Source organism: Dendropsophus ebraccatus, chromosome 13, assembly GCF_027789765.1.
Source record: "Dendropsophus ebraccatus isolate aDenEbr1 chromosome 13, aDenEbr1.pat, whole genome shotgun sequence".
In the NCBI taxonomy this organism is placed as follows: Eukaryota; Metazoa; Chordata; class Amphibia; order Anura; family Hylidae; genus Dendropsophus; species Dendropsophus ebraccatus.
Genome location: NC_091466.1, coordinates 37,231,079 through 37,254,972, shown reverse-complemented (window position 1 = coordinate 37,254,972; position 23,894 = coordinate 37,231,079). Strand labels below are relative to the sequence as shown.

The following is a 23,894-nucleotide window of genomic DNA, read 5'->3' as shown; positions in this document are numbered from 1 at the left end:
CTTGAGGACCAAATACTGCCTAAAATGTACGTAGTGTGAACATAGCCTATAGCCGGCTTAAAAGATGCAATAAGCCGAGGATTGGACATTTCCTAATTCTCAGCTGATTACTGTCACTTTTACCGATTATCAGCCACAGAAGCGTTTCTATCAACAGCAGATGCCAGGCAGTGGCACTAACACTGCAGGCAGTGGTCTGGCTAGTATATATAAAGAATAGTATACATTCACAGATTTAAAGGGGTTATCCAGCGCTACAAAAACATGGCCACTTTTCCCCCTCTCTTGTCTCCAGATTGGGTGGTGTTTGGGACTCAAATGGAGCTCAATTGCAAACCACACCTGAACTGGAGACAAGAGAGGGGGAAAAGTGGCCATGTTTATGTAGCGCTGGATAACCCCTTTAACCCCTTAAGGTCAAAGCCAATTTTCATTTTTGCACTTTTGCTTTTTCCACTATGTTTAAAAGTGAATGCATTTTTTCACTTAGAGACCCATATGAGCCCTTATTTTTTGCGAAACCAATTGTACTTTGTAATGACAGGCATTATTTTTCCATAAAATATGCTGCAAAACCGGAAAAAAATCATTTGCGCTGTCAAATTGAAATAAAAAATGAATGTGTTTTGATTTTGGGGAGTTTTGCATTTACGCCGTTCGCCCTATGGTAAAACTGACATGTTATATATGTCCCTCAAGTCATTACGATTACAACGATATGTAACATGTATATTATCTTGATAAATGCTTGATAAAGGCCCATGTTAGACAATATAGGGCCGAAACGCGTTGCAATAAAGAGTATATGTTTACTATGCCATCTACCTCTGGATGATCCCTGGTTGCACCGTTGTGTGCAAATTTGAATACTCCTGCGCTTATTATACCTGGTGTGGATTCGACTCTTGGTCCTGTAATCGGCTGATTACACATCTGCATTTGCTTCTCCCACCGTCGGTGGTGACGTCCCCCAGTACAGCTGCGGAGTACACCCCTTTATGCTGCATATAGAGTTGTGCCTAAATTTTGCACAACCTATCCAGGTGAGTGGATCCCTGTAAGACCCTGCTACCATTCACCTGGTTATCTTTTATAACACGAGGAAGTGCCCCCTGTCTCTTTTTTTCTCATGTATATTATCTGATAGCTTGTAAAAAATTCAAACCATTGTTAACAATATATGTTCCTTAAAATCGCTCCATTCCCAGGCTTATAGCGCTTTTATCCTTTGGTCTATAGGGCTGTGTGAGGTGTCATTTTTTGCGCCATGACATGTACTTTCTATCGGTACCTTGATTGCACATATGCAACTTTTTGATCGCTTTTTATTAAATTTTTTCTGGATTTGATGCGACCAAAAATGCGCAATTTTGCACTTTGGAACTTTTTTGCGCTGACACCGTTTACCATGCGAGATCAGGAATGTGATTCATTAATAGTTCGGGCAATTACGCGCGCGGCGATACCAAATATGTTTGTTTCTTTGTTTATTTATATTTATAAAATGGGAAAAGGGGGGTGATTTAGACTTTTATTAGGAGAGGGGATTTTTTATTAATAAAAAAATTTTTTACTTTTATTTTTACATTAACTAGAAGTCCCCCTGGGGGACTTGTATATACACAGCACTAATCTCTCATAGAGATCAATGCTGTGTATATAAACAGCAATGATCCATCAGATCGGTGATCCATTGCTATGGCCTGCTGCAGGCCATAGCAATGTATTGCCGAGCCGGGATCAGCGTCACTGCGACGCTGAGGCCCGGCACGGGCAGAAGAACAGATCTCGGGGAGGAGATCGCGGGGGGGAGATCCGTCCCACTAGACACCAGGGACAGGGAGAGCACAGCATCTAAGTGCAGCTGTCAGGTTTGACAGCTGCATTTAGAGGCTTAATTAGCTGGCGCGGCAACGGGACCCGTGTCGGCTAATAGAGGCGCTCCCTGGCTGCACATATCAGCCGGGAGTGGCGCCGTTCAGAGCGGGGTCCCGGCGGGGACCCCTCTCTGAACACCCCCCGCGGCACCATGATGTATCCAATAAGTCATAGGTCGCTAAGGGGTTAATAATCTGTCCGAATCCTACACTGTCTGATTTTTCTCACAGCAACCAATCACAGCTCAGGTTTTATATCTAGATAAAGGAAGGTTTCACCACTAGCACAGATGTGGATTCTTTACTGTAAGAGCAGTGAGACTATGGAACTCTCTGTCACATGATGTTGTTATGGCTGATTCATTAAATATGTTCATGGGAGGCCTGGATGCTTTTTTTAAAAAAATATTGCAAGTTAGGGCATTAGATTTCTGGTGATATATTGATCCAGGGATTATTCTGATTGCCATTTGGAGTCGGGAAGGAATTTTCACCCTGGGATGGGGCAATTGTCGTCTGCCTCATAGGGGTTTTAGCCTTCCCCTGGATCAACACAGTAGGGTTTCTCTAGGTTGAACCTAATAGACTCATGTCTTTCAACCTTACTAACTATGTCACTATGTTACTATTAACAGGCTCTGGTAAAGGTGAGCTTTCATTGGTTGCTATGGAGGGGGAAAAAAACTGTGTCAGTTTAGGACAGCTTGATAAATCTGAGCCATAGTGTGTATATATACTGTATAACATAGATAAATAGATAGACTATACATACAGTATGTATATAGCAGCCAGACCACTACTTTTAGAGCAGAGTGGTAACCGGTAACCTAGACAATGAGTTGTCAACAATGGGAGGGAAAGAGCGGCATATGAGATAGAGTTAAGTTATCTAAATTTATGTCTTTGCAAAAAAACAAAAGTTGACATGTATAACTTCGTTAGTTGACATGAGAATGCCTCTTCAATTCCTGCAGAACTTGGGAGTATACTGTATATCATTGTGTGTTTTAGTGTTTACAAGGTAGGGTTTCTGTAGGTCGAACTTGACTCTTGTCTTTTTTTTAATCTTATTAAATATGTAACTATGTAAGGTGGCACTACACTTCTTGCTAGGTTAGACTGGTAACATAACAAAGTGTTATTCCCATCTTTTTAAAAATGCTTTTAAAAATGTCCTTACATTGGTGGGTTCAGTTGAATTTAGGATTACCCCTACCAATGCCCTATTGCTATCCATATGTATTATATTATGTAGTGCAGTGGATCAAACTTACTGTAAAGCCTGGGGCACAGCGGCATTGCCCTGTCTCACTGTCACAGGATCCACCATTGAGACACAAACATGGCTCCTGACAATTGGTTCCATAAAAGCCATGGGGGCATGTCTCGTTGCATGTTAATCCGGCCCAGCCAGGTTTGCATGTGCACTCACCAGTCATTGGGTGGCAGCTGAAAAACAAAAACAGAGGTAATGGCATCCCATCAATGTTTTATGTTTTGACCAATTTCATATGGGGGAACACTGTACTCTAAACCCCACATATGACCAGTAGAGGGCTCACTTCTGTGCCTAAGGCTTCTGTAAGCATACATAAAGTTTTTGGGTGCACCTCAATGGCAGTTTATACAATTAAGGGTACAAACACACACACCAGATACGCAGCAGATCTGCAGCAGATTTGATGGTGCAGATTTAATGCTGTGTTCAGTTATTTAGATCTAATTTGCTGCGTATCTGCTGCGTATTTGCTGCGTATCGCAGCAGTAAATACGCTGCGTATACGGTGTGTGTGTTTGTACCCTAAAAAAGAGTTGACCCCTTCTCTCAGCATCACCTAAGGTACACAACCCTCATATGTTTATTTGGTAGGAACCCATATGGCAGCAAAGTCCCCATTAACTTACCTCTTGGTGTGCTGGACATCGCACTGACAGGGCATGTGGCATTGTAGCCCATAGCTGGTATTTGGGCACATTCTTTCCTCACATTTGGCACCCAAGAAGCCAGCTTCACATAAACAAGCCCCATCAACATGGTAGCAGCGGACAGCATTGACGCAGTCACACGTCTCTTTACAATCCCTTCCATATTTTCCAATGGAACATTCCTCCAGGCAGCTGAGGAGACACAAATAATACCATAAACGTGTGGAAATGTGTGGAAGTGTTTAGGTTGAGTCTCCTTTGGACTAAGAATATGTTTGTCTAACTTGCAGATTATGTATACTGTTAATGAATTGTGAACACACACTATAGTAAAGGTCATTCACTTACCATTGCCCGTTACACAGCCAGGTGTGCGGCTATGGGAAAGAGTGCCTCTCATTTGCAGTGTCTTTACATAAGCACATATTAATCGATCGCTGTATGGTTTGTGTTCAGGGATTATCTGGTCACTATTCCTATGAATTTTGCATACCAGTGGTCCCACAACATACATGCTGATTGCTGGCACGGTTATCAGGAATAAGCTTTCCTGGGAACATTTATTTACCCAATAATTAGCCTGCTGATTTTTAGGGCCCCGCAATCCCATCGACAAATGACAAATGAGTGATTGCTCATTCATCAGCTAATTGCTGGGTCAGGTGCAGGCAGGAGGTAGTAAGAGAACTTGTGACAGCAAGGTAGAGCAGAGGAACGCCGTGAGGACCCTGTCCAATGTAGCAATGTACTCTGCCGGGATAGCATAGTTGAAGATAGAAGTAACAGAAGAAGATACTTGTACTCGTGTATAGATACTTTTGATATGACAGCCTTACGCCCTATAGTGTCGGGATACCCGTCCTGCAAGGGTAGTACGAGGTCCTAGGTCTCTGCATTTGGTTGAGCAGACTTTCCAAGATTTCACAGAATAGCCCTGCATTACAGTAGGATATGTAGACCTTACTGCTGTTTTGTCCTACTGGGGGCAGTATCTAACTCCAGTTGATTGCCCTCTGTGTTGTAGAAGGTATCCCTGGTGTTGACAAGGTTTTCCTCAAAGGACGTCCTCCCTCCTGAGGGTCTAACAATCTCTCCTGACTAAACAAAAAGAAAAACCCTCCCACCAGGAACTAGCTCCTTTTTATAGGGTAACCTTAATTAGTGAGGGATTGGTGGGGCTGTGTGTGTGTGTGTAAGAATGGAAAGAGGAGAGAGATGATAGGCAGAAAAGTGAGGGGAAAAGACTTGCACTTGTGATAGAAGGAAAACACAACTTGTGACACAAAACAGTTAAGACACCTAGTGGGGGAAACAAATAATACACTTCTCCTTCATCCCCTTTGTGAGAACCTGAGTGAAAAACTTAGTAGTACACCTATTCTGGCACACTAAATTTAGAGAATTTCTGCTTGTAAATGCATTAAAACCTGAAGCAGAAAAGCACGGTGAACACCCATAGGGAGCATTGTTTCCGCTCATAGGGAGCTGCATCTCTGTTTCTGTGTTTCTGCCCCTGTAAGAAAGTATTTTGCTGCCAGATATGGTTTTAAAAAAGGCCATCTGATGTAACCTGGCCAGTGCATCACAGAGTTAACTTCACCCAGGAGTGCATAGCAGTGGATCGCAATGACGTGCAATTGTGATCAGTGATCCACAGCCATCCACAGCTTTCCTGGGTGAGGTTAATCCTGCGAAGCACCTGCCAGGTTACATCAAGTGGCCTGTTATAAAAACGTGTCAGGCAGCAGTGTTTAGTTTACTGTACAGGAGCTGATTTGCTCCTATACTGTATATACAGCGAAGGAGAAACTGTGATGTCACTGGGGGAATCTTGCACCCGATTGCCCAGCTGCAAGGGGTTATGGCTAACCCCTTGTACCTGTGCTTTTAATGTAATGTAATGTACAATGTGCAGTCGCCATTTTGGATCGGGTTTGTACAAACTTCGGCTTGTTCTTGTACAAACTTCTGTTTGTTCACAAACCAACCTTTTTGCAAAGTTCCTAACGAATCTCGGTTCGGGAAGTTTGGTTCGCTCATCTCTACTGACAGTCCCTTGTTGGCAAAACAAACAAATCCAAGACCCAGAGCAAGGACTTGTTTGGAAAAGGAGAAAGTATACTGGGGCCTATATCTGTGGCGCCATCTATAGCAGTAAAATTTAAACACTTTACCCGTATCACTGAGGATCCTGGCCTTTGTGAATAGTGACTCTAAATGTTACAGTAGCCTCAAAGCTGACAATGAGTCTGACAACTACACTGGGAGGTCACAATTTTATTGTCACAATGTGTGCGCCAAACAGCTGTCGATCCCTGACCCTGGTGTGGCTCATAATTTCCATTTTGGCATAAAAAGTAGAAATATTTTTCTAATTTCAGCAATTTCTCAAAGGCATCTGAAAAACAAACTGTATAACAATGCAAAGTATAGAAATAGCAAATGTGGATATACATGGCCTCATGTATAAGAATAAGTACTGCCCAGGGGGACAGGGAATAACAATCTGAACTCTGATTGGCTGAGCTTGCCAAGAACTTTGCACAAGGGTAGACTATAGTACTGACAGTTAACCCTCCTACCTCGTACAGTACTTACTTATGGTTGTTTCTGTTTTAGTCTATGTTTATGCTCAGTAAAATAATACTAAAATACAGCCATAATTTTGAGTGAATATAGAACATTGTGTGAACAGATGAAAAAGAAAAAAACAGCCATATTTTGCAAAATCAGATCGTAACTAATTGACATTATTTGTAAAGTCGTAATTAATTATGACCGTTATTCTATATAGTGTGTGCACTGCTGGCCAATATCCTATTGACTTTAAAGGAATGCATTATTACTTTGAAAATACATCCATATTTTACCTTAAAATTACAGACGTATTTTACCTTTATTTTATGGTGTGTAAGCATAACCTTATTGTAATTATGCAGTACGGTGGCATTTTGGGGGCACTGAATAGAACTGTGTTTTGGATGGGATATATTTGGCACTGTTATGTATTAATTGTGATGGTCTATTATAAGATATGAGAACTGTTTGGCATTATTAGGCACAGGGCCGTTTTAATACATTGGTGGGCCCAGTGCACAGCCCTCAAGAGTGGGCCCCCCCTTCCCTTTCGGCACATTGTATAATGTACTGAATTTGCCCCCACACTGTATCAAGAGCCCCAATACATACAGTAGTTACTTTATAACACTATTTCCACCATACAGTGATTACATATTACATAAAAACTGCACTAAACAAAACAGAAAGATATCACCAATGATACCATTACATAATACCGCCACATCATGACCCCTAACACTACAACCCTATAACAGAGTGCAGTTACATCCAGTGACTCACCGGGGGCGTCTTCTCTGATCAGAGTCTGTCACCTTTTCTTTTTCTCTCCATCCAGCCTGGGCCACCTTGAAGTCTTCCCCTGGCTGTGAATCTTCTCTCCAGAATCTGCCAGACAAATATTTCAGTCTCCAACACATACAGTAGTTAGGTCCCTTGTACCCCTATATAGTAGTTACACCCCTCTGTACTCCTACATAGTTACACCCCTCTATGCCTCCATAGTTTTAAGGTGTCCCTGTAGTATATAGCCCCTCATGTGCTCCTCCAGTTATATACAGCCCTCCTGTGCGCTCCCCCATTAGTATATAGCCCCCCTGTGCTCTCTTACAATAGTATATAGCCCCCCTGTGCTCTCCCACAATAGTATATAGCCACCCTGTGCTCTCCCCCAATAGTATATAGCCCCCCTGTGCTCTCCAATAGTATATAGACCCCAATGCTCTCCCCCAATAGTATATAGCCCCCCTGTGCTCCCCCCCAATAGTATATAGTCCCCTGTGCTCTCCCAATAGTATATAGCCCCCCTGTGCTCTCCATAATATATAGCCCCCCTGTGCTCTCCCCCATAGTATATAGACCCCTGTGCTCCCCAATAGTATATAGACCCCTGTGCTCCCCAATAGTATATAGCTCCCTGTGCTCCCCAATAGTATATAGCTCCCCTGTGCTCCCCCATAGTATATAGCCCCCTGTGCTCCCCCATAGTATATAGCCCTCTGTGCTCCCCCATAGTATATAGCCCCCTGTCCTCCCCCATAGTATATAGCCCCCTGTGCCCCCCCATAGTATATAGCCCCCTGTGCTCCCCAATAGTATATAGCTCCCCCTCCCATATAACATTGAAAAAAACCAACACTGTTACTCACCTGGGTCCACGCGTTCCTCTTCTCTTCCCTCTTGTGGCCGCACTTCCTGCAGTCACAAGAGGCTGCACTCCCCTTACCCTCGCGCCGACGCTCAAGTGACGTCGGGCGCTAGAGGGTGAGTGCGGCCTCTTGTGACCGCAGGAAGTGCGGCCACAAGAGTGACTGACAGGGAGGGAGCCAATGGCTCTCTCTCTGTCAGTGTCGCTGCTGCTGAAGCGCCGCAGCAGCAGCGGGCGGGGGCAGCGGCGGACGGGGGGGGCCCTGCAGGGGGCGCCATGGAGGGGTAAGTAGATTACCCATCCATGGCGCTCCCCCCTGACAGGCTGGTGGCCGGAGCCCTGCTCGGGGGGCCCCTTTAACCACAGGGCCCGGTGCACGTGCACCATGTGCCCTCTGGTTAAAGCGGCCCTGATTAGGCAGTTACTGTTTGATTTGCCTCTAGGAACAATCGTGTAGTAGTTTTTTGTAGTAGTATTTTTGAAAGTAGGGGCAGCATTATATATGTTAAAATATATATATATATATATATATATATATATATATATATATATATATATATATATATATATTGTAAGGTTTTCCATTCATGGAGAGACACAGACAAGGTTCCAGACTAAATGCGGTAACCTCCGTAGTTTTATTGGCAGCAGTGAAGGTGCAATGGAAACAGGTACAAAATAACAAACAGTAAAATAAAAACCTGCTCGTCTGAGCAATACCTAAACAGTGTTAGTTCCCTCACTAGCACTATAGCAAACAAACACAAAACTTTGCAGGAGACACAGGTAGCTTCTGTGTGAAGCTCAGCAGACAAACACTTTTCCTTGTGTAGCAGCCACACCCCCCATCCAGCTGACTAGCTGGCTCTATATAGGCTGGACAAACTGTGGCCTGGAACAAGGGGAGTAGTCACCTACCCAACACTGACAACTCCCAGTAAGAGCCGTCCCGGATCAGCTGTCTACAAACAGCTATACTAACTATAAAAAGGTGTCAACCACTTACTGCAGGTAACACCGCTGAATTATCGGCTCTTACTTTACCAAGGCCCGGTACCTTGGTAACATGTATGTAAAGAACTTAGCTGGAATATATACCCCATTAGCGAATCTTAGCTCACTTGTTTTAAGAATGCTTGTTAACAATAATCAGCCTATATAAAATGGCTTTACTTAGGGTCCATTATTACAGAAAGATTATCTGACAGATTATCTGCCAAAGATTTGAAGCCAAAGCCAGAAACAGACTATAAACAGAGATCAGGTCATTAAGGAAAGCCTGAGATTTCTCCACTTTTCAAATCCATTCCTGGCTTTGGCTTCAAATCTTTGGCAGTTAATCTGTCAGATAATCTTTCTGTGTAAATGGACTCTTAGGGGGACATTTATTAAGTCTGGCGTTTTTTACGCCAGACTTATAAATGTCCCCGCATCTGCGGCGCTACGGAGATTTATGTAGAGGCGGACTGCCTCTACATAAATCCCGTGCGCGTCGGAGCGCACAGCCGAAAACCTACGCCACCTGAAAGGTGGAGTAGGTTTTCGGCGTATCTTTTGGTGTTAAAAATGATAAATTGAGCGGACTCTGAGTCCGCGCCCCCCATTCCACCCCCCCCCATTCCACCCCCTCCACAAACCCTCCCCGCCCCCCCCCCCCCCCCCCCCCCGGCGTACTTGGGGGAAAGGGGCGATTTGCAAATATTTTATTCGCAAATGGCCATTTTGCGAATAAAATAATCGTAAATCGCCCCTTTCCGCAAAAAAGTACGCAGTTTTGCCTTGATACATGTCCCCCTTAGAGTGTGGTAAAAATGTAGCTTTATTCTTACACATAAGAGGAATGTTTGTTATATTCTTGTACCTAGGGGGAAGTTAAATAGCAGTTATATACTTGTGTGTATATATATATATATATATATATATATATATATATAGTGGATGGCATCAGTCGGGTTAAAGAGTACTTGACAAACGTGTTATGGTTCTAAGTGAGTAGGGTATGTTTTAGCCTGGACTAGATATACAGCCAGATTTTTGCTGTGAAAACCCACGTTACAATTTTTAATATGACTTTTTTCAGGGCAGTCTGGTTTTTGGTTTTTGGTGTTTTACATTTTTATTTTAAATCACAGCAGGTTCCGCGACACTGTGTCAGACTGTGAAGAATACACAACTTCCTGCAGGACATACAGCAGCTCATAAGTACAGTAAGAGTGGAGATTTTTTAAATAGAAGTAAATTACAAATCTCTGGTACTTGCTGTTTTAGGGATTTATCATCTGGTTGTACTTTTGCAAAAAGCTGATTTTTCCACAAATCACCAGCTTTGTGCAAAAATGTGCAGCTTTTTGCAGATGTATGCCGTTCTAATCTGATGGGGGGGATGCCTGTCAAAGCAACATAAGCAGATGTAAATGATGGCAAAAATCTATACCAGCTCCAGTTAAATGGCACCCTTAGATTCGCCAGAGATATGGGACATGGGGGCAGGGATTTTAGTAAGATCAGTTTAAATACTCGCACTACAGTACTGACACAACCATGCGGCTGTGTCAGCACAGTAGCACGCAGATTTAAACAGTTTTTGAGCTCCTGGTATTATTGATGAGTGAATTTACAGTACTAGTGAAGTACTAGCTTGGCAATTGGCTTGTGAGTCGGCTGCCTTTGAACTCGGAGGTACACCTCCTAGGGAAGAGCATTTCACTTTTCTGGTACTGTAAATTCACATTTGACTGACATAATGAATGATGATGCGGAGGAGGGCTCCTTACTCAGCAGCACGTTGACCGTATTTATTGATTTGCATGGAACGTGAAACAAAGGCCTAAGAATACAAGAAGAAAAATAAAAGTTTTAAGCGGAACTATCAGCAGGTTAGACAAATCCAACCTGCTGATATGTGCCTATTGTACAGGAGATGCCGAGGAGGAAGTTATTTCTCATACCTTCCTACACTGTGCTGTTCTGGTGCAGTTAGTCATGTGCTCATGGTCCGATGAGACACCAACTTACATCCACCAATTGGATCAACTTTTCAGCCTTGGCGCAGGAATAGGGACTCTTGTTGCTAATAAAAGCACCACTTTATTGCACACTCTGATAAAATGTACAGTAGAAAAGAGCAATGTGTTTAAACGCTGATCTGGCATCTTTATCAAGCTCAAACTTCTGCTCAATACAAACGCTTCATAGAGTTGTGCCTAGTTCAGCACAACCCAACCAGGTTAATTTCCATTTAATGAACAACACCTGTCTCTTGATCCACTGAAGATACCACACTATAGTGCGCTTCTGTTTTTTTTTATGTATCTGATGGTCCGATGAGACCTTTAGGAGCACTGGGGCACCCATTAAGAGCACTGTCCGTCCCCATAGCGCCGATCCGGCCCCGTCTGGCCCGCCCTTTCTAATGATAATGAATAGAGTGGTCTGGCTGCAGTGGGCCAGATTAGCGCTATGGGGGCAGACAATGTTCCTAACAGCTGCCCCAATGCTTTTAATAATCTCACAGTACTGCGGTGCACACAACTAACTGCATTGGAACTGCACCCAGAAGGAAGTTAGAAGACATACCTTCCTCCTCTGTGTCTCCTGTGCAATAGGGACACATGGGCAGGTTTCATTTGTCTAACCTGCTGATAGTTCCCCTTTAAAAATTTTAATTGGCTTGGTCCTGATGTCTTAGAACAGATTTTTGTGGCTTCCAGTGAAAGTATTATGTTTACTTTTGTACAGTATTATATTAGCTGTATTCTGCCATAGGGCAGTGTTAAAGCAGTAATATGTGGACCCATTTATGTAGAGCAGGATAATATTGGAACGATAACTACTTGACATTAATATTAATAATAAATTGAACAGACCATTGGCACTTACCCTTCCCCTGTGTACCCATGAGAGCAGTGACATTGCCCATTATCTGGATCACACTGTCCACCATTGTGACAAGGGCATTTCTGTTTACATCCAGGTCCAAAGTATCCAGGGGGGCATGGGATGGAACACATAGGGCCCTGTAGGGAAAACAGAATTACACTGTGTCATATGTTCTGAGGCACCATAAACCATACATGATCATGCCAATAAACTACTGTGGGTTATCACACTGTTAGATGTGTAAAGAAAACCACAGGAGGGGCTACATTGGTGCTATGTGTTCACAAGGATCCCATATTGTGACTGGCACACCACTGGAACTTTCTTGTTAGGACTCGAGCTGTGCGTTCAGCACGGCGTCCATAGCAGTCAGGCTGCTTTTGATTTTTTTTTTCTCTGCTATTCCTGGATGTAGGAGTGTCCATGGCTGCACTCCCTCTGCAGATCAGCACTAGGTGTTTGTGATCTCAGTGATTTAACTGACAGCTGACTCTTCCAGTCAGATGTCAGTATCTGGGCTGGTCTGGGACTTCTAGTCCTATAAGTACAATCACTTGCCACAAGTTCCTTGCCTGTGAAAGAGCCTAGTAACACTAGTGTATCTTGATCTAGCATTCCTCTGACCTGTTTATCCTGTTTTCCTGACCTCTGGCTTTTGGACCTCGACTATTCTTTTGGACTGATTTTGTACCTGAGTATACAGAACGTTGCTGACTTGGACTACTGACTACCCCTTTATTGTGTGTATTAGTCTTGTCTTGTGTGCCTCACTTTACCGCAGGTGAGGGAACGACGCCAAGTTGTCCGCTGCCGCCTAGGGCAGAGTGTGGCAATCAGGTAGGGACAGCTGGGGCGGGTGTCATCACCAGGGACTGCACTGTCTATTTGTCTTCCCAGTCCCCGTCCTAACATTTTCACAGGCCCACAAAAACCGCAGTAAACCAAGGTGAGCGGCATGAGTACTGATACTTCGGTCGCCGACCGCCTCGAAGCGTTGACTACCCAATTAGAGGGCCAGCAGAGACTTAGACCCCAGTAACAGCACCTGTTCAAGTGGTAAGACATAAGACCAAAATGCTGACAAACACCGGACCTTCAGAGAATCCTGCTATTTATATTTTAGGTTTAACCCTTTTGTTTCCGATGGTGAAAGGGTTGCCCTGATAGTCTCCCTTCTCCAAGGTCCCCCGCAGGATTGGGCCTTGGCCCTTCCTTCAGACGCTCCTGAATGGAATTCGGTGGAGACGTTTTTCACTTCCCTTGGCCAGATTTATAATGATCCAAACCGGGTTGCAGTGGCGGAGTGCCATCTCCTATCCATCAAGCAGGGCCGTCGCACCGCAGAAGAATATTGTGCGGAGTTCCGGCAATGGTGTACCCTGACTGGATGGCAGGACTCCCCACTAAAAACTTTATTTCGTCAGGGTCTGTCTGATGCTATAAAGGACATTATGGTTAGCCATCCCACTCCCGACTCCCTTAGTGGCTACATGACACTAGCCATGACTATTGACCGCAGACTAAGGGAAAGGAAACAGGAAAAAATGGGGGCGACTTCAAGTCGACCAAGGTCCAGCCAGTCCCCAAATCCCTTTTCCAATGTGACAGAATCGTCTGCTTCCGGGGTTCCCGATGAGCCCATGGTCCTGGTTAACACCTCAGCTAGAAGGGCGTACAGGATGGAGCACTCAATCTGCTTGGAAGGCAGGTCACCTTCCGAAGATGTGTCTATCAAAGCCATCCCTGAAGTCGGGAAACGCCAGTGCCTGGGTGATGGTCCAGAGGGTCTCTCAGGCACCCGGGTACCTCTAAAAAAGTTTGACAAGTTTCTGTTGTCTGTTACCCTGGTGTCAAATAATGTAGTTCTTTCCTGCACAGCAATGGTGGATTCAGGTGCCGCCCTGAGTTTTGTTCGTGCTTCGGTGGCTGAGTCTTTAGGCCTGGAGTTGGTGCCCCTATGTTGTCCATTCACTGTGGCTGGAGCTGATTCTGCCCCCTTGAGAGGCGGAGCAGTGACGTGTTGCACTCCAGAGGTCTCTATGCAGGTTGGGTGCCTCCACCAGGAGAAGGTGTCATTTTTTGTTTTAGATAAATTGGCTGCCGATATCATTTTAGGGTTACCTTGGTTATGTCAGCACAACCCAGTGTTCAATTGGAGGACCACAGAGCTGATAAAGTGGGGTAGCTCTTGTGGTTCCCATTTGACTCAGGTAGTTCCTGTTTTGGGTTCAGTCGGAGAGGCTGCTAATCTACCCAGGTTAATTTCCGATTATGCTGACGTTTTTAAAGAGGCCATTGCTGACGCCTTGCCTCCTCACCGTCCGTATGACTGCGCTATCGATCTGGTGTCTGGGGCCAGGTTCCCTAAAGGCCTCATTTTCAATCTGTCCCCCCCAGAACAAGAGTCGATGCGCGAATACATACGTTGATCTAACTAATGCTATCCTGAGTTCCCAGGGGGACGCACCACCAGATGTCCCTACGGACAGGTTATTTGTGCCCTTGAATCTGAGGTTAGCAGTTCTGAAAGAGGTGCATGGATCTAGTCTAGCGGGTCATCCTGGTATTGCCAGCACAGGTTGTTTACTGTCCCGTTCGTGTTGGTGGCCATCATGGCAGAAAGGTGTAAAGGAAAATGTCAAGTCTTGTGAGATATGTGCTCGAACTAAAACCCCAAGGTCTCTGCCAAAAGGGTTATTGCAACCCATGCCATTGCCTGCTCGTCCTTGGTCCCATCTCTCGATGGATTTCATTACTGATCTTCCTCCGTCACAGGGGAAGACGGTACTCTGGGTTGATGGGCACCGTTTTAGCAAAATGTGTCACTTGGTGGCTTTAAAGAAACTTCCTAATGCCAAAACTCTAGCTAAATTGTTTACGCGTCACGTCCTTCGACTACATGGTATACCCACCAACATAGTATCTGACCGTGGTGTGCAGTTCGTATCTAGATTCTGGAGGGCATTCTGTGATCATCTAGGTATTTCCTTGTCACATTCGTCGGTGTTCCATCCGGAGACCAATGGTCAGACGGAGCGCATGAACCAATCTGTGATTCAATATTTGAGATGTTATGTATCTGACAATCAGTACAAGTGGTCCGAGTATCTGCCCATGGCAGAATTCGCCTTTAATAATCATGTCAATGCCTCTACTCAACAAACACCATTCTTCTGTAATTATGCTTTCCACCCTAGATTTTCCGCATTACCAAATTCTGAAACACACTTTCCATCTGTTAAAGACTTAACACAAAAACTGTGCACAGTGTGGGCAGAGAGTCTGGCGACTCTAACTGCCTCACAAAAACAACACACATTGTTTGCCAATTGTAAGCGCCGTCCCGGGCCTGACTATGTTGTGGGAGAGAGTGTATGGCTTTCTACTAAAAATCTGCATCTCCGGGTACCATCTGCTAAGTTGGCCCCCAGATTTATCGGACCCTTTCCCATTGTTGAAATGCTCAATCCCGTCTCGTACAAGTTACAATTGCCACGCTCGCTGAGGGTACATCCAGTCTTTCACAAAAGTCTGCTAAAAAAATACACTCCTCCAGCGGTTGCTTGCTCTCCTCCCCCTCCAGTGGTTGTCCAAGGAGAAATCGAGTTTGAGATCGAGCGCATCCTAGACTCTAGGAGGATGCGCAACTCTGTCCAATATCTGGTCCACTGGAAGGGTTATGGCCCCGAGGAGCGTACTTGGGTGACTGCACGAGATCTCCATGCCCCTGACTTACTTAGGAAATTTTATTTAACATTCCCTACTAAGCCTGGAGGTCCTTGTGAGGGTCCGGAGGCCCCTCCTCAAAGGAGGGGGTTCTGTTAGGACTCGAGCCGTGCGTTCAGCACGGCGTCCATAGCAGTCAGGCTGCTTTTGATTTTTTTTTTTCTCTTCTCTGCTATTCCTGGATGTAGGAGAGTCCATGGCTGCACTCCCTCTGCAGATCAGCACTAGGTGTTTGTGATCTCAGTGATTTAACTGACAGCTGACTCTTCCAGTCAGATGTCAGTATCTGGGCTGGTCTGGGACTTCTAGTCCTATAAGTACAATCACTTGCCACAAGTTCCTTGCCTGTGAAAGAGCCTAGTAACACTAGAGTAACACTAGAGCATTCCTCTGACCTGTTTATCCTGTTTTCCTGACCTCTGGCTTTTGGACCTCGACTATTCTTTTGGACTCTGATTTTGTACCTGAGTATACAGAACGTTGCTGACTTGGACTACTGACTACCCCTTTATTGTGTGTATTAGTCTTGTCTTGTTTTGTGTGCCTCACTTTACCGCAGGTGAGGGAACGCCGCCAAGCTGTCCGCTGCCACCTAGGGCAGAGTGTGGCAATCAGGTAGGGACAGCTGGGGCGGGTGTCATCGGCAGGGACTGCACTGTCTATTTGTCTTCCCAGTCCCCGTCCTAACATTTCTGTTTATATTATGGTGGCCCTGTGGCTGTTCCTATTTTGAAGACACAATGGCTGCCACTGTATGTTGAAGCTACTTGACTGGCACTATATGGGAGCTCGATCTGGCTCAATCTACTGTATACGAGAACACTTCGGCTTGCTCTATGTGAGGGCACTGCATCTGGTAACTGGGGCCCTCGACGCTGGCTTTTTTCTCTGATCATGGCTGGCAATACTGATCACAAGGTCTCACCATCCATCCTGGCGGACAGCTGCAATCCCCAGTGCTTTGGTTACAGATGCCTCCACTCTGGCATGGGCAAAATTCTGGACATTGGTACTTTGAAGGTTGAACTTCTTTGCATCTGATCTCACAGCTGTAAAAAGAACAGAAGCATAGTTTCTTTCCTTTTGTGTGGAAAAAAAATATAGGTAACTGTTGTGCTGGGAATTGTTGTACTATAGCAGACAAATACTTACTATGGCCCTGTAAATCCTTCTGGACATATACATGTTCCATTTTGAGGTTCACAATTGGCGCCGTTCATACACTGGCAATCAAGTAGGCAATTTAATCCATAGGTGCCAGGATCGCATGGCTTTTCACAGAATGAGTCCTTGTATCCTGGAGGGCAAATGCAGGATCCTGAAACAGGGTCACATACCCCATTGTTCTGGCAATTACAGGTATTGTTGCATTTTGGTCCCCATAAATGAGGTTCACAGGCTGGAATTATAATAAGGGTATATAATGAATGGGTGAATACCACAACATATGCATAGTCATCCATGTAATTCATAATCGCCTAGACAGGCCCCATTCAAAGCATGTTAACCCTTTGAGGACCAGGCCCAAAATGACCCAGTGGACCGCGCAAATTTTGATCTTAGTGTTTCCGTTTTTCCGTCCTCCCCTTCTAAGAGCTCTAGCACTTTCAGTTTTTTATCTACAAGGCCATGTAATGGCTTATTTGTTACAGAAATAGTTGTACTTTGTAATGGCGTCATTCATTTTACCATAACATGTATGATGGAATTCCAAATATATTATTTATGAAGATATAAATTGGTGAAATCGCAAAAAAGAATGCAATATGGTAACGTTTGGGGGGTTCCTGTGTCTACGTAATGCACTATATGGTAAAAGCGACATGATACTATTACTCTATAGGTCAGCCCGAACACAACCATATGCAGGTTTACGGAGATTCTCTAATGTTATATATTTTTTTTAAATGAAATCCTTTTTTTTGGCAATTAATTATAAATAAAATGGGCCTATTGTGACGCTTATAACGGTTTTATTTTTTCACCTACGGGGCTGTATGGGGTGTCATTTTTCCCGCCATGATCTCTAGTTTTTATTAATACCATATTTGTGAAGATCGGACGTTTTGATCACTTTTTATTAATTTTTTTTTTATATGTAATGTAACATAAAATCGGTAATCCGTGCACTTTTTTCCCTCTTTTCGTGTACGCCGTTTACCGTTCGCAATGACACTTGTTATATTTTAATAGATCGGACAATTACGCACGCTACAGTATATTATATGTTTATTTGTTTATTTATTTTTATATGTTTTATTTATATAATGGGAAAGGGGGGTGATTTCAACTTTTATTGGGGGAGGGGTTTTGGGGTAGTGTGTTAGTGTTTTTAACTTTTTTTTTTTTACACATTTGAAGTCCCTTTGGGGGACTTTTACATAGATTAGTTTGATTTCTACTCTGATGAATGCTATGCCATAGGCATAGCATTGATCAGTGTTATCGGCGATCTGCTCATTGAGCCTGCCTGTGCAGGCTTAGTGTAGCAGATCGCCGATCGGACTGCACAGAGGCAGGTGAGAGACCTCCGGCGGCCCGTTTTACCGATCGGGACCCCCGCAGTCACACTGCGGGGGTCCCGATCGGTAAGTGACAGGGGGAGAAACACCCAGGGCGTACAGTTACGCCCTAGGTCGTCTGGGGACAGACTTCCATGGTGTAACTATACGCCCTGGGTCGTCTAGGGGTTAAATAACCAAAAATATTCCCCATATACATATATGAACAAAAGATGTTCCCCAATTATGATAACTAGACTGACCAAAGCCAAACTACTGACTGGGAAAACAGCAAACTGTTAATGACTCTACATTGCATACACATTTTTAGTGACAGACTGGCCCACCAGAGGATCCTTCGTTGGTCCTCGACTGCTTTGTTAGCTCTGCTGCAGGGCTGACCCAGGACACCTGTACCAGCTGAACACATTATTCACTTGTGTGTGCGAGTCTTTAAGATGTACATGCAGTTGACGGAGTAAATGTAGCCAGGACCCCTAGTACAGGCAGCATATTTAACACTCCGCCTGTCTACTACATGGAAACTAAACAGAGGAGGGTAATCTTCTCTAGAGGGGCTGCACAAGGGGCACAACTATTATGAGGGGCTGCACATGTCATGTACTATATGGATGGATGTTCCACAGATAGGGGGCCATCTGCTATTGAGGGGATAGTGATCTTTGTACAGTGGATTTTATCCAGTAGCAGAGTGGTGGTAATAGTTATTATGTGGTGGTAATATTTGTCCCTTGGTAATGTTGCTATTATTCTTCTTAGTATACTGAATTTTGGTCAGTAACAGTATGGTGGTAATATGTATGGTCACAATTCATGCACTGAAGAGGTAAAGGAAATGCTCCAACTATGGTTTTGTAACCTGCAGTAAAGCCTGAAAAAAGCTGCAAGGTGAGTGCTGCATTTCCTTTACCTCTTAAGGGTATGTAACATAGGTGGAATTCTGCAGCAGAGCTCTCCACCGTGGAATTCCACCTGCCTCAGTGTCACACAGAGTCTCTATGGGATGGCTTGCGCGCCTCCGCTTCCATCGCTCTCCGCTCAAAGAAGTGACATGTCAATTCTTTGAGCGGAGAGCAGCGAGAGTGGAGGCATGTGAGCCATTTCATAGAGACACTGAGGCAGACGGGATTCCGCGGCAGAGAGCTTTGCCACTGAATTCTGCCTATATTACTCAGTGTGAACATAACCTAAGTGTATGAATCGTACTGTCGCCTCTCTTTCAGGATTGTGCACCATCCGCTTTCTGTCCTTCACATAAATTGCTAGGTCTGACTGTCCCTGGACACAAGATGAATTAGTGACACATTTGTTTACTGTATACATTGAATATGTGTATGCACCTTTTAATCATGCACCAATGGCCTCAGTCATAAGATGAATTTGATATCAAACAACATATTATCTGTGTGTTATATTAAGCAGTAAGGGATTTATCATTGTGGGAAGTACAGTAGGTGAAGACGCCTGTTTCCACTGCTATGCTTTCTCTTTCGTTCTAGTCATGACTAAGATGACCATTTGACCAGAAATGTGTTTGAGGGAGTTTTATTATCTGTACATTGTGTTCATTGTCATGTGGACCCTGGAATTTGCTGATATGGACTTGTAATTTTTTGATATGGAACTTTTGAAGGAATACGTTTTTAACAGTTATCAAACACTGGCTGAATTTTTCTAACTAAATGTTTGAATGGAGGAAACATGATATAACTTATGAAAGTTATATGATAGATTTAATATATAGATGGATAGATTGTTGTTATCATTTTCTCCACATTTTGCCCTTGTTCTAGTTGCTAAAATCCCATCAACAGCATTTGACATTTGACTGTGGTTTATTTACCAGTATGGGGACAGATATTTTTACTTCCCATAATACACTAGAACATCAGATGCTTCGAATTATGAAAATAGAATTATTTATTCTGTCAAAACCGTTATTCTCTAATAAAAAAAGGAGGAAAAAAATCCCAAGGGAAATTTCTGCCTGGGAATATTCAGTGGGGGATGTCTTTCCCAGGCCATGGCTTCAGTCCACAATTAACTGAGAACATATAAAGGGTAACACAGTACACTTTTGGGGATAAAGGAAATAGAATAAGCACAGTTTGGCATCTAATACACAGAATGACATCTATTGCTTCCACTATAATAGCTAGATATATTGACCTAAATATATGGCACATATACATCAGCCACCTGGTAGTCACAACAGGCCCTTTAAATTTCTTTAAATTAACAAACGTAGCTTACCACTAGAGCAATCTTTTCCTCGCCAGTTTGGTTCACATTGGCACTGATTCGGTGCTTCACATCGGCCGTGTACACACTCCCTGCTGCAATGTGCTGCAAAGATTATAGGTCATCAGACCATTCAATGTAAGCATCATAGCATATCTAATATTGGTTACATTTGGGTGTGGATCAATTATAAAATATCAGACATATCAGATGTGATTATTGCTTCTTAAGTGTGTGTTACACATTAGACATCAGAGTTTCAAACTTAGGGTCTGGAGCTGGGGAGATACAAAGTCAGGAGCCACCCTATTAAATGTAAAATTCTTAAAGGAACACCCATATCAGAGCTGCCAGAGGGGTTTAGAGAAGGAGGTGGTGTATGACACCACAGAGAATGATCCCTGTGATTTGACCTCTGATCCTGCACTAGGTAAAATACAGAGTATTATCTCTGTCTGGTGTGTTCCTTTAAAGGGGTTATCCAGTTAGGTAAAATATATGTTGAATCACCCCCTCCTGGAGACTAACACTTCATTCCATACATGTTTTTACATTTTCTGTCTCCTTCCTTCAGAAAGCAGAGATGATTTTTATGTCTTTAGCAGAAAGCAGCAGTTAAAAACTGAGGGAAGGAGACAAAAGCTAATGACATTTATGAGGGGGATGATTTAACATGGATTTCACCTAACCGGATAACCCCTTTAACCCCTTGCCTCCGCAGCCTGTTTTGGCCTTAATGACCAGGCTCATTTTTCAAAATCTGACCTGTCTCACTTTATGCGCTTATAGCTCAGTGATGCTTTAACGTATGCTAGCGATTCTGAGACTGTTTTTTTGTCACATATGGCACTTTATATTAGTGGCAAAATTTGGTCACTACTTTGTGTGTTTTTTGTGAAAAACATCAAAATATCATGAAAAATTTGAAAATTTTGCATTTTATGAACTTCTGAAATTCTCTGCTTCTAAAAAAGGAAGTCATAGCACATAAATTAGTTACTAAATCACATTACCAATATGTCCTCTTTATTCTGGCATAATTTGGGAAACATATTTTACTTTTTTAGGCTGTTATGGGGCTTAGAAATTTATTAGCAAATTATCACATTTTGTGAAAGTTTCCAAAACTGATTTTTTTTTTAGGGACCAGTTCTTTTTTTAAGTTGATTTAGGAGGCTTGTATGCTGTAAAACCCCATAAGTGACCCCATTTTGGAAACTAGACACCTTAAAGAATTAATCTAGGGGTATAATGAGCATTTTAACCCTACAGGGGCTGGAGGAAAGTATTCACAATTAGGCCTTAAAGAAATCGAAAATTTTAATTTTCCAAAAATATATATGTTTAGATTAAAGTTTCTCCTTTCCAAAAGGAACATGAGAGAATCTGCACCCCACAATTTGTAACACAGGTTCTCTTGAGTACAACGGTACCCCATATGTGGGCGTAAACCACTGTATGGGCACACAGCGGGGCTCAGAAGGGAAGGAGCGCCAATTAGCATTTTCAGTGCAGATTTTGCTGAAGAAGTTTCTGAGCGCCAGGTGCGTTTGCAGCGCCCCTGTAGTGCCCGTAGAAGAGAACCCCCCCATAAGTCACCCCATTTTGGAAAGTACACCCCTCAAAGAATTCATCTTGGGGTGTGGTGACCATTTTGACCCCACAGGTATTAGAGCAAAGTATTTAAAATTAGACAGTAAAAATGAAAAACTCGAATTTTTCCAATAATATGTTCGTTTAGTTTTAATTTCTCAATTTCACAAGGAACATGAGAGAATCCGCACCCCAAAATTTGTAACGCAGGTTCTCCTGAGTACAACGGTACCCCATATGTGGGCATAAACCACTGTATGGGCACACAGCGGGGCTCAGAAGGGAAGGAGCGCCAATTAGCATTTTCAGTTCAGATTTTGCTGAAGAAGTTTCTGAGCGCCAGGTGCTTTTGCAGAGCCCCTGTAGTGTCCGTAGAAGAGAACCCCCCCCAAAAGTCACCCCATTTTGGAAAGTACACCCCTCAAAGAATTCATCTTGGGGTGTGGTGACCATTTTGACCCCACAGGTATTAGAGGAAAGTATTTAAAATTAGACAGTAAAAATGAAAAACTCGAATTTTTCCAATAATATGTTCGTTTAGTTTAAAATTTCTCAATTTCACAAGGAACATGAGAGAATCCGCACCCCAAAATTTGTAGCGCAGGTTCTCCTGAGTACAACGGTACCCCATATGGGGGCATAAACCACTGTATGGGCACACAGGAGGGCTCAGAAGGAAGGGAGCGCCAATTAGCATTTTCAGTTCAGATTTTGCTGAAGAAGTTTCTGAGCCCCAGGTGCGTTTGCAGTGTCCCTGTAGTGTCCGCAGAAGAGAACCCCCCCCATAAGTCACCCCATTTTGGAAAGTGCATCCCTCAAAGAATTCATCTTGGGGTGTGGTGACCATTTTGACCCCACAGGTATTAGAGGAAAGTATTCAAAATAAGACAGTAAAATTGAAAAACTTGAATTTTTCCAATAATATGTTTGTTTAGTTTGAAATTTCTCAATTTCACGAGGAACAGGAGAGAAGCTGCATGCCCAAATCTGTAACGCAGGTTCCCCTGAGTAGAACGGTACCCCATATGTGGGCATAAACCACTGTATGGGCACCCAGCTGGGCTCAGAAGGGAAGGAGCGCCAATTAGCATTTTCAGTGCAGATTTTGCTGAAGAAGTTTCTGAGCGCCAGGTGCGTTTGCAGCGCCCCTGTAGTGCCCGTAGAAGAGAACCCCCCCATAAGTCACCCCATTTTGGAAAGTACACCCCTCAAAGAATTCATCTTGGGGTGTGGTGACCATTTTGACCCCACAGGTATTAGAGCAAAGTATTTAAAATTAGACAGTAAAAATGAAAAACTCGAATTTTTCCAATAATATGTTCGTTTAGTTTTAATTTCTCAATTTCACAAGGAACATGAGAGAATCCGCACCCCAAAATTTGTAACGCAGGTTCTCCTGAGTACAACGGTACCCCATATGTGGGCATAAACCACTGTATGGGCACACAGCGGGGCTCAGAAGGGAAGGAGCGCCAATTAGCATTTTCAGTTCAGATTTTGCTGAAGAAGTTTCTGAGCGCCAGGTGCGTTTGCAGAGCCCCTGTAGTGTCCGTAGAAGAGAACCCCCCCCAAAAGTCACCCCATTTTGGAAAGTACACCCCTCAAAGAATTCATCTTGGGGTGTGGTGACCATTTTGACCCCACAGGTATTAGAGGAAAGTATTTAAAATTAGACAGTAAAAATGAAAAACTCGAATTTTTCCAATAATATGTTCGTTTAGTTTAAAATTTCTCAATTTCACAAGGAACATGAGAGAATCCGCACCCCAAAATTTGTAACGCAGGTTCTCCTGAGTACAACGGTACCCCATATGGGGGCATAAACCACTGTATGGGCACACAGGAGGGCTCAGAAGGAAGGGAGCGCCAATTAGCATTTTCAGTTCAGATTTTGCTGAAGAAGTT

The 23,894-nt window shown here is 43.6% G+C and overlaps 1 protein-coding gene across 3 annotated transcripts in view; it reads right to left on the bottom strand.

Annotated features, from left to right (window-relative positions):
- PEAR1 (platelet endothelial aggregation receptor 1) overlaps nucleotides 1–23,894 on the bottom strand; it is a 114,008-nt gene that overhangs the window by 21,559 nt on the left and 68,555 nt on the right. For 2 of the 3 annotated variants that reach the window (XM_069949741.1, XM_069949742.1), the window contains exons 5-11: nucleotides 20,409–20,501; nucleotides 16,786–17,032; nucleotides 16,559–16,682; nucleotides 11,908–12,044; nucleotides 7,164–7,268; nucleotides 3,783–3,995; nucleotides 3,152–3,326 (exon numbers count right to left, since the gene is read on the bottom strand). In XM_069949741.1, coding sequence (XP_069805842.1) covers nucleotides 3,152–3,326; nucleotides 3,783–3,995; nucleotides 7,164–7,268; nucleotides 11,908–12,044; nucleotides 16,559–16,682; nucleotides 16,786–17,032; nucleotides 20,409–20,501 — 1,094 coding nt within the window. The remainder of the gene's footprint in view (nucleotides 1–3,151; nucleotides 3,327–3,782; nucleotides 3,996–7,163; nucleotides 7,269–11,907; nucleotides 12,045–16,558; nucleotides 16,683–16,785; nucleotides 17,033–20,408; nucleotides 20,502–23,894) is intronic. The other variant, XM_069949743.1, reaches the window with a different exon arrangement.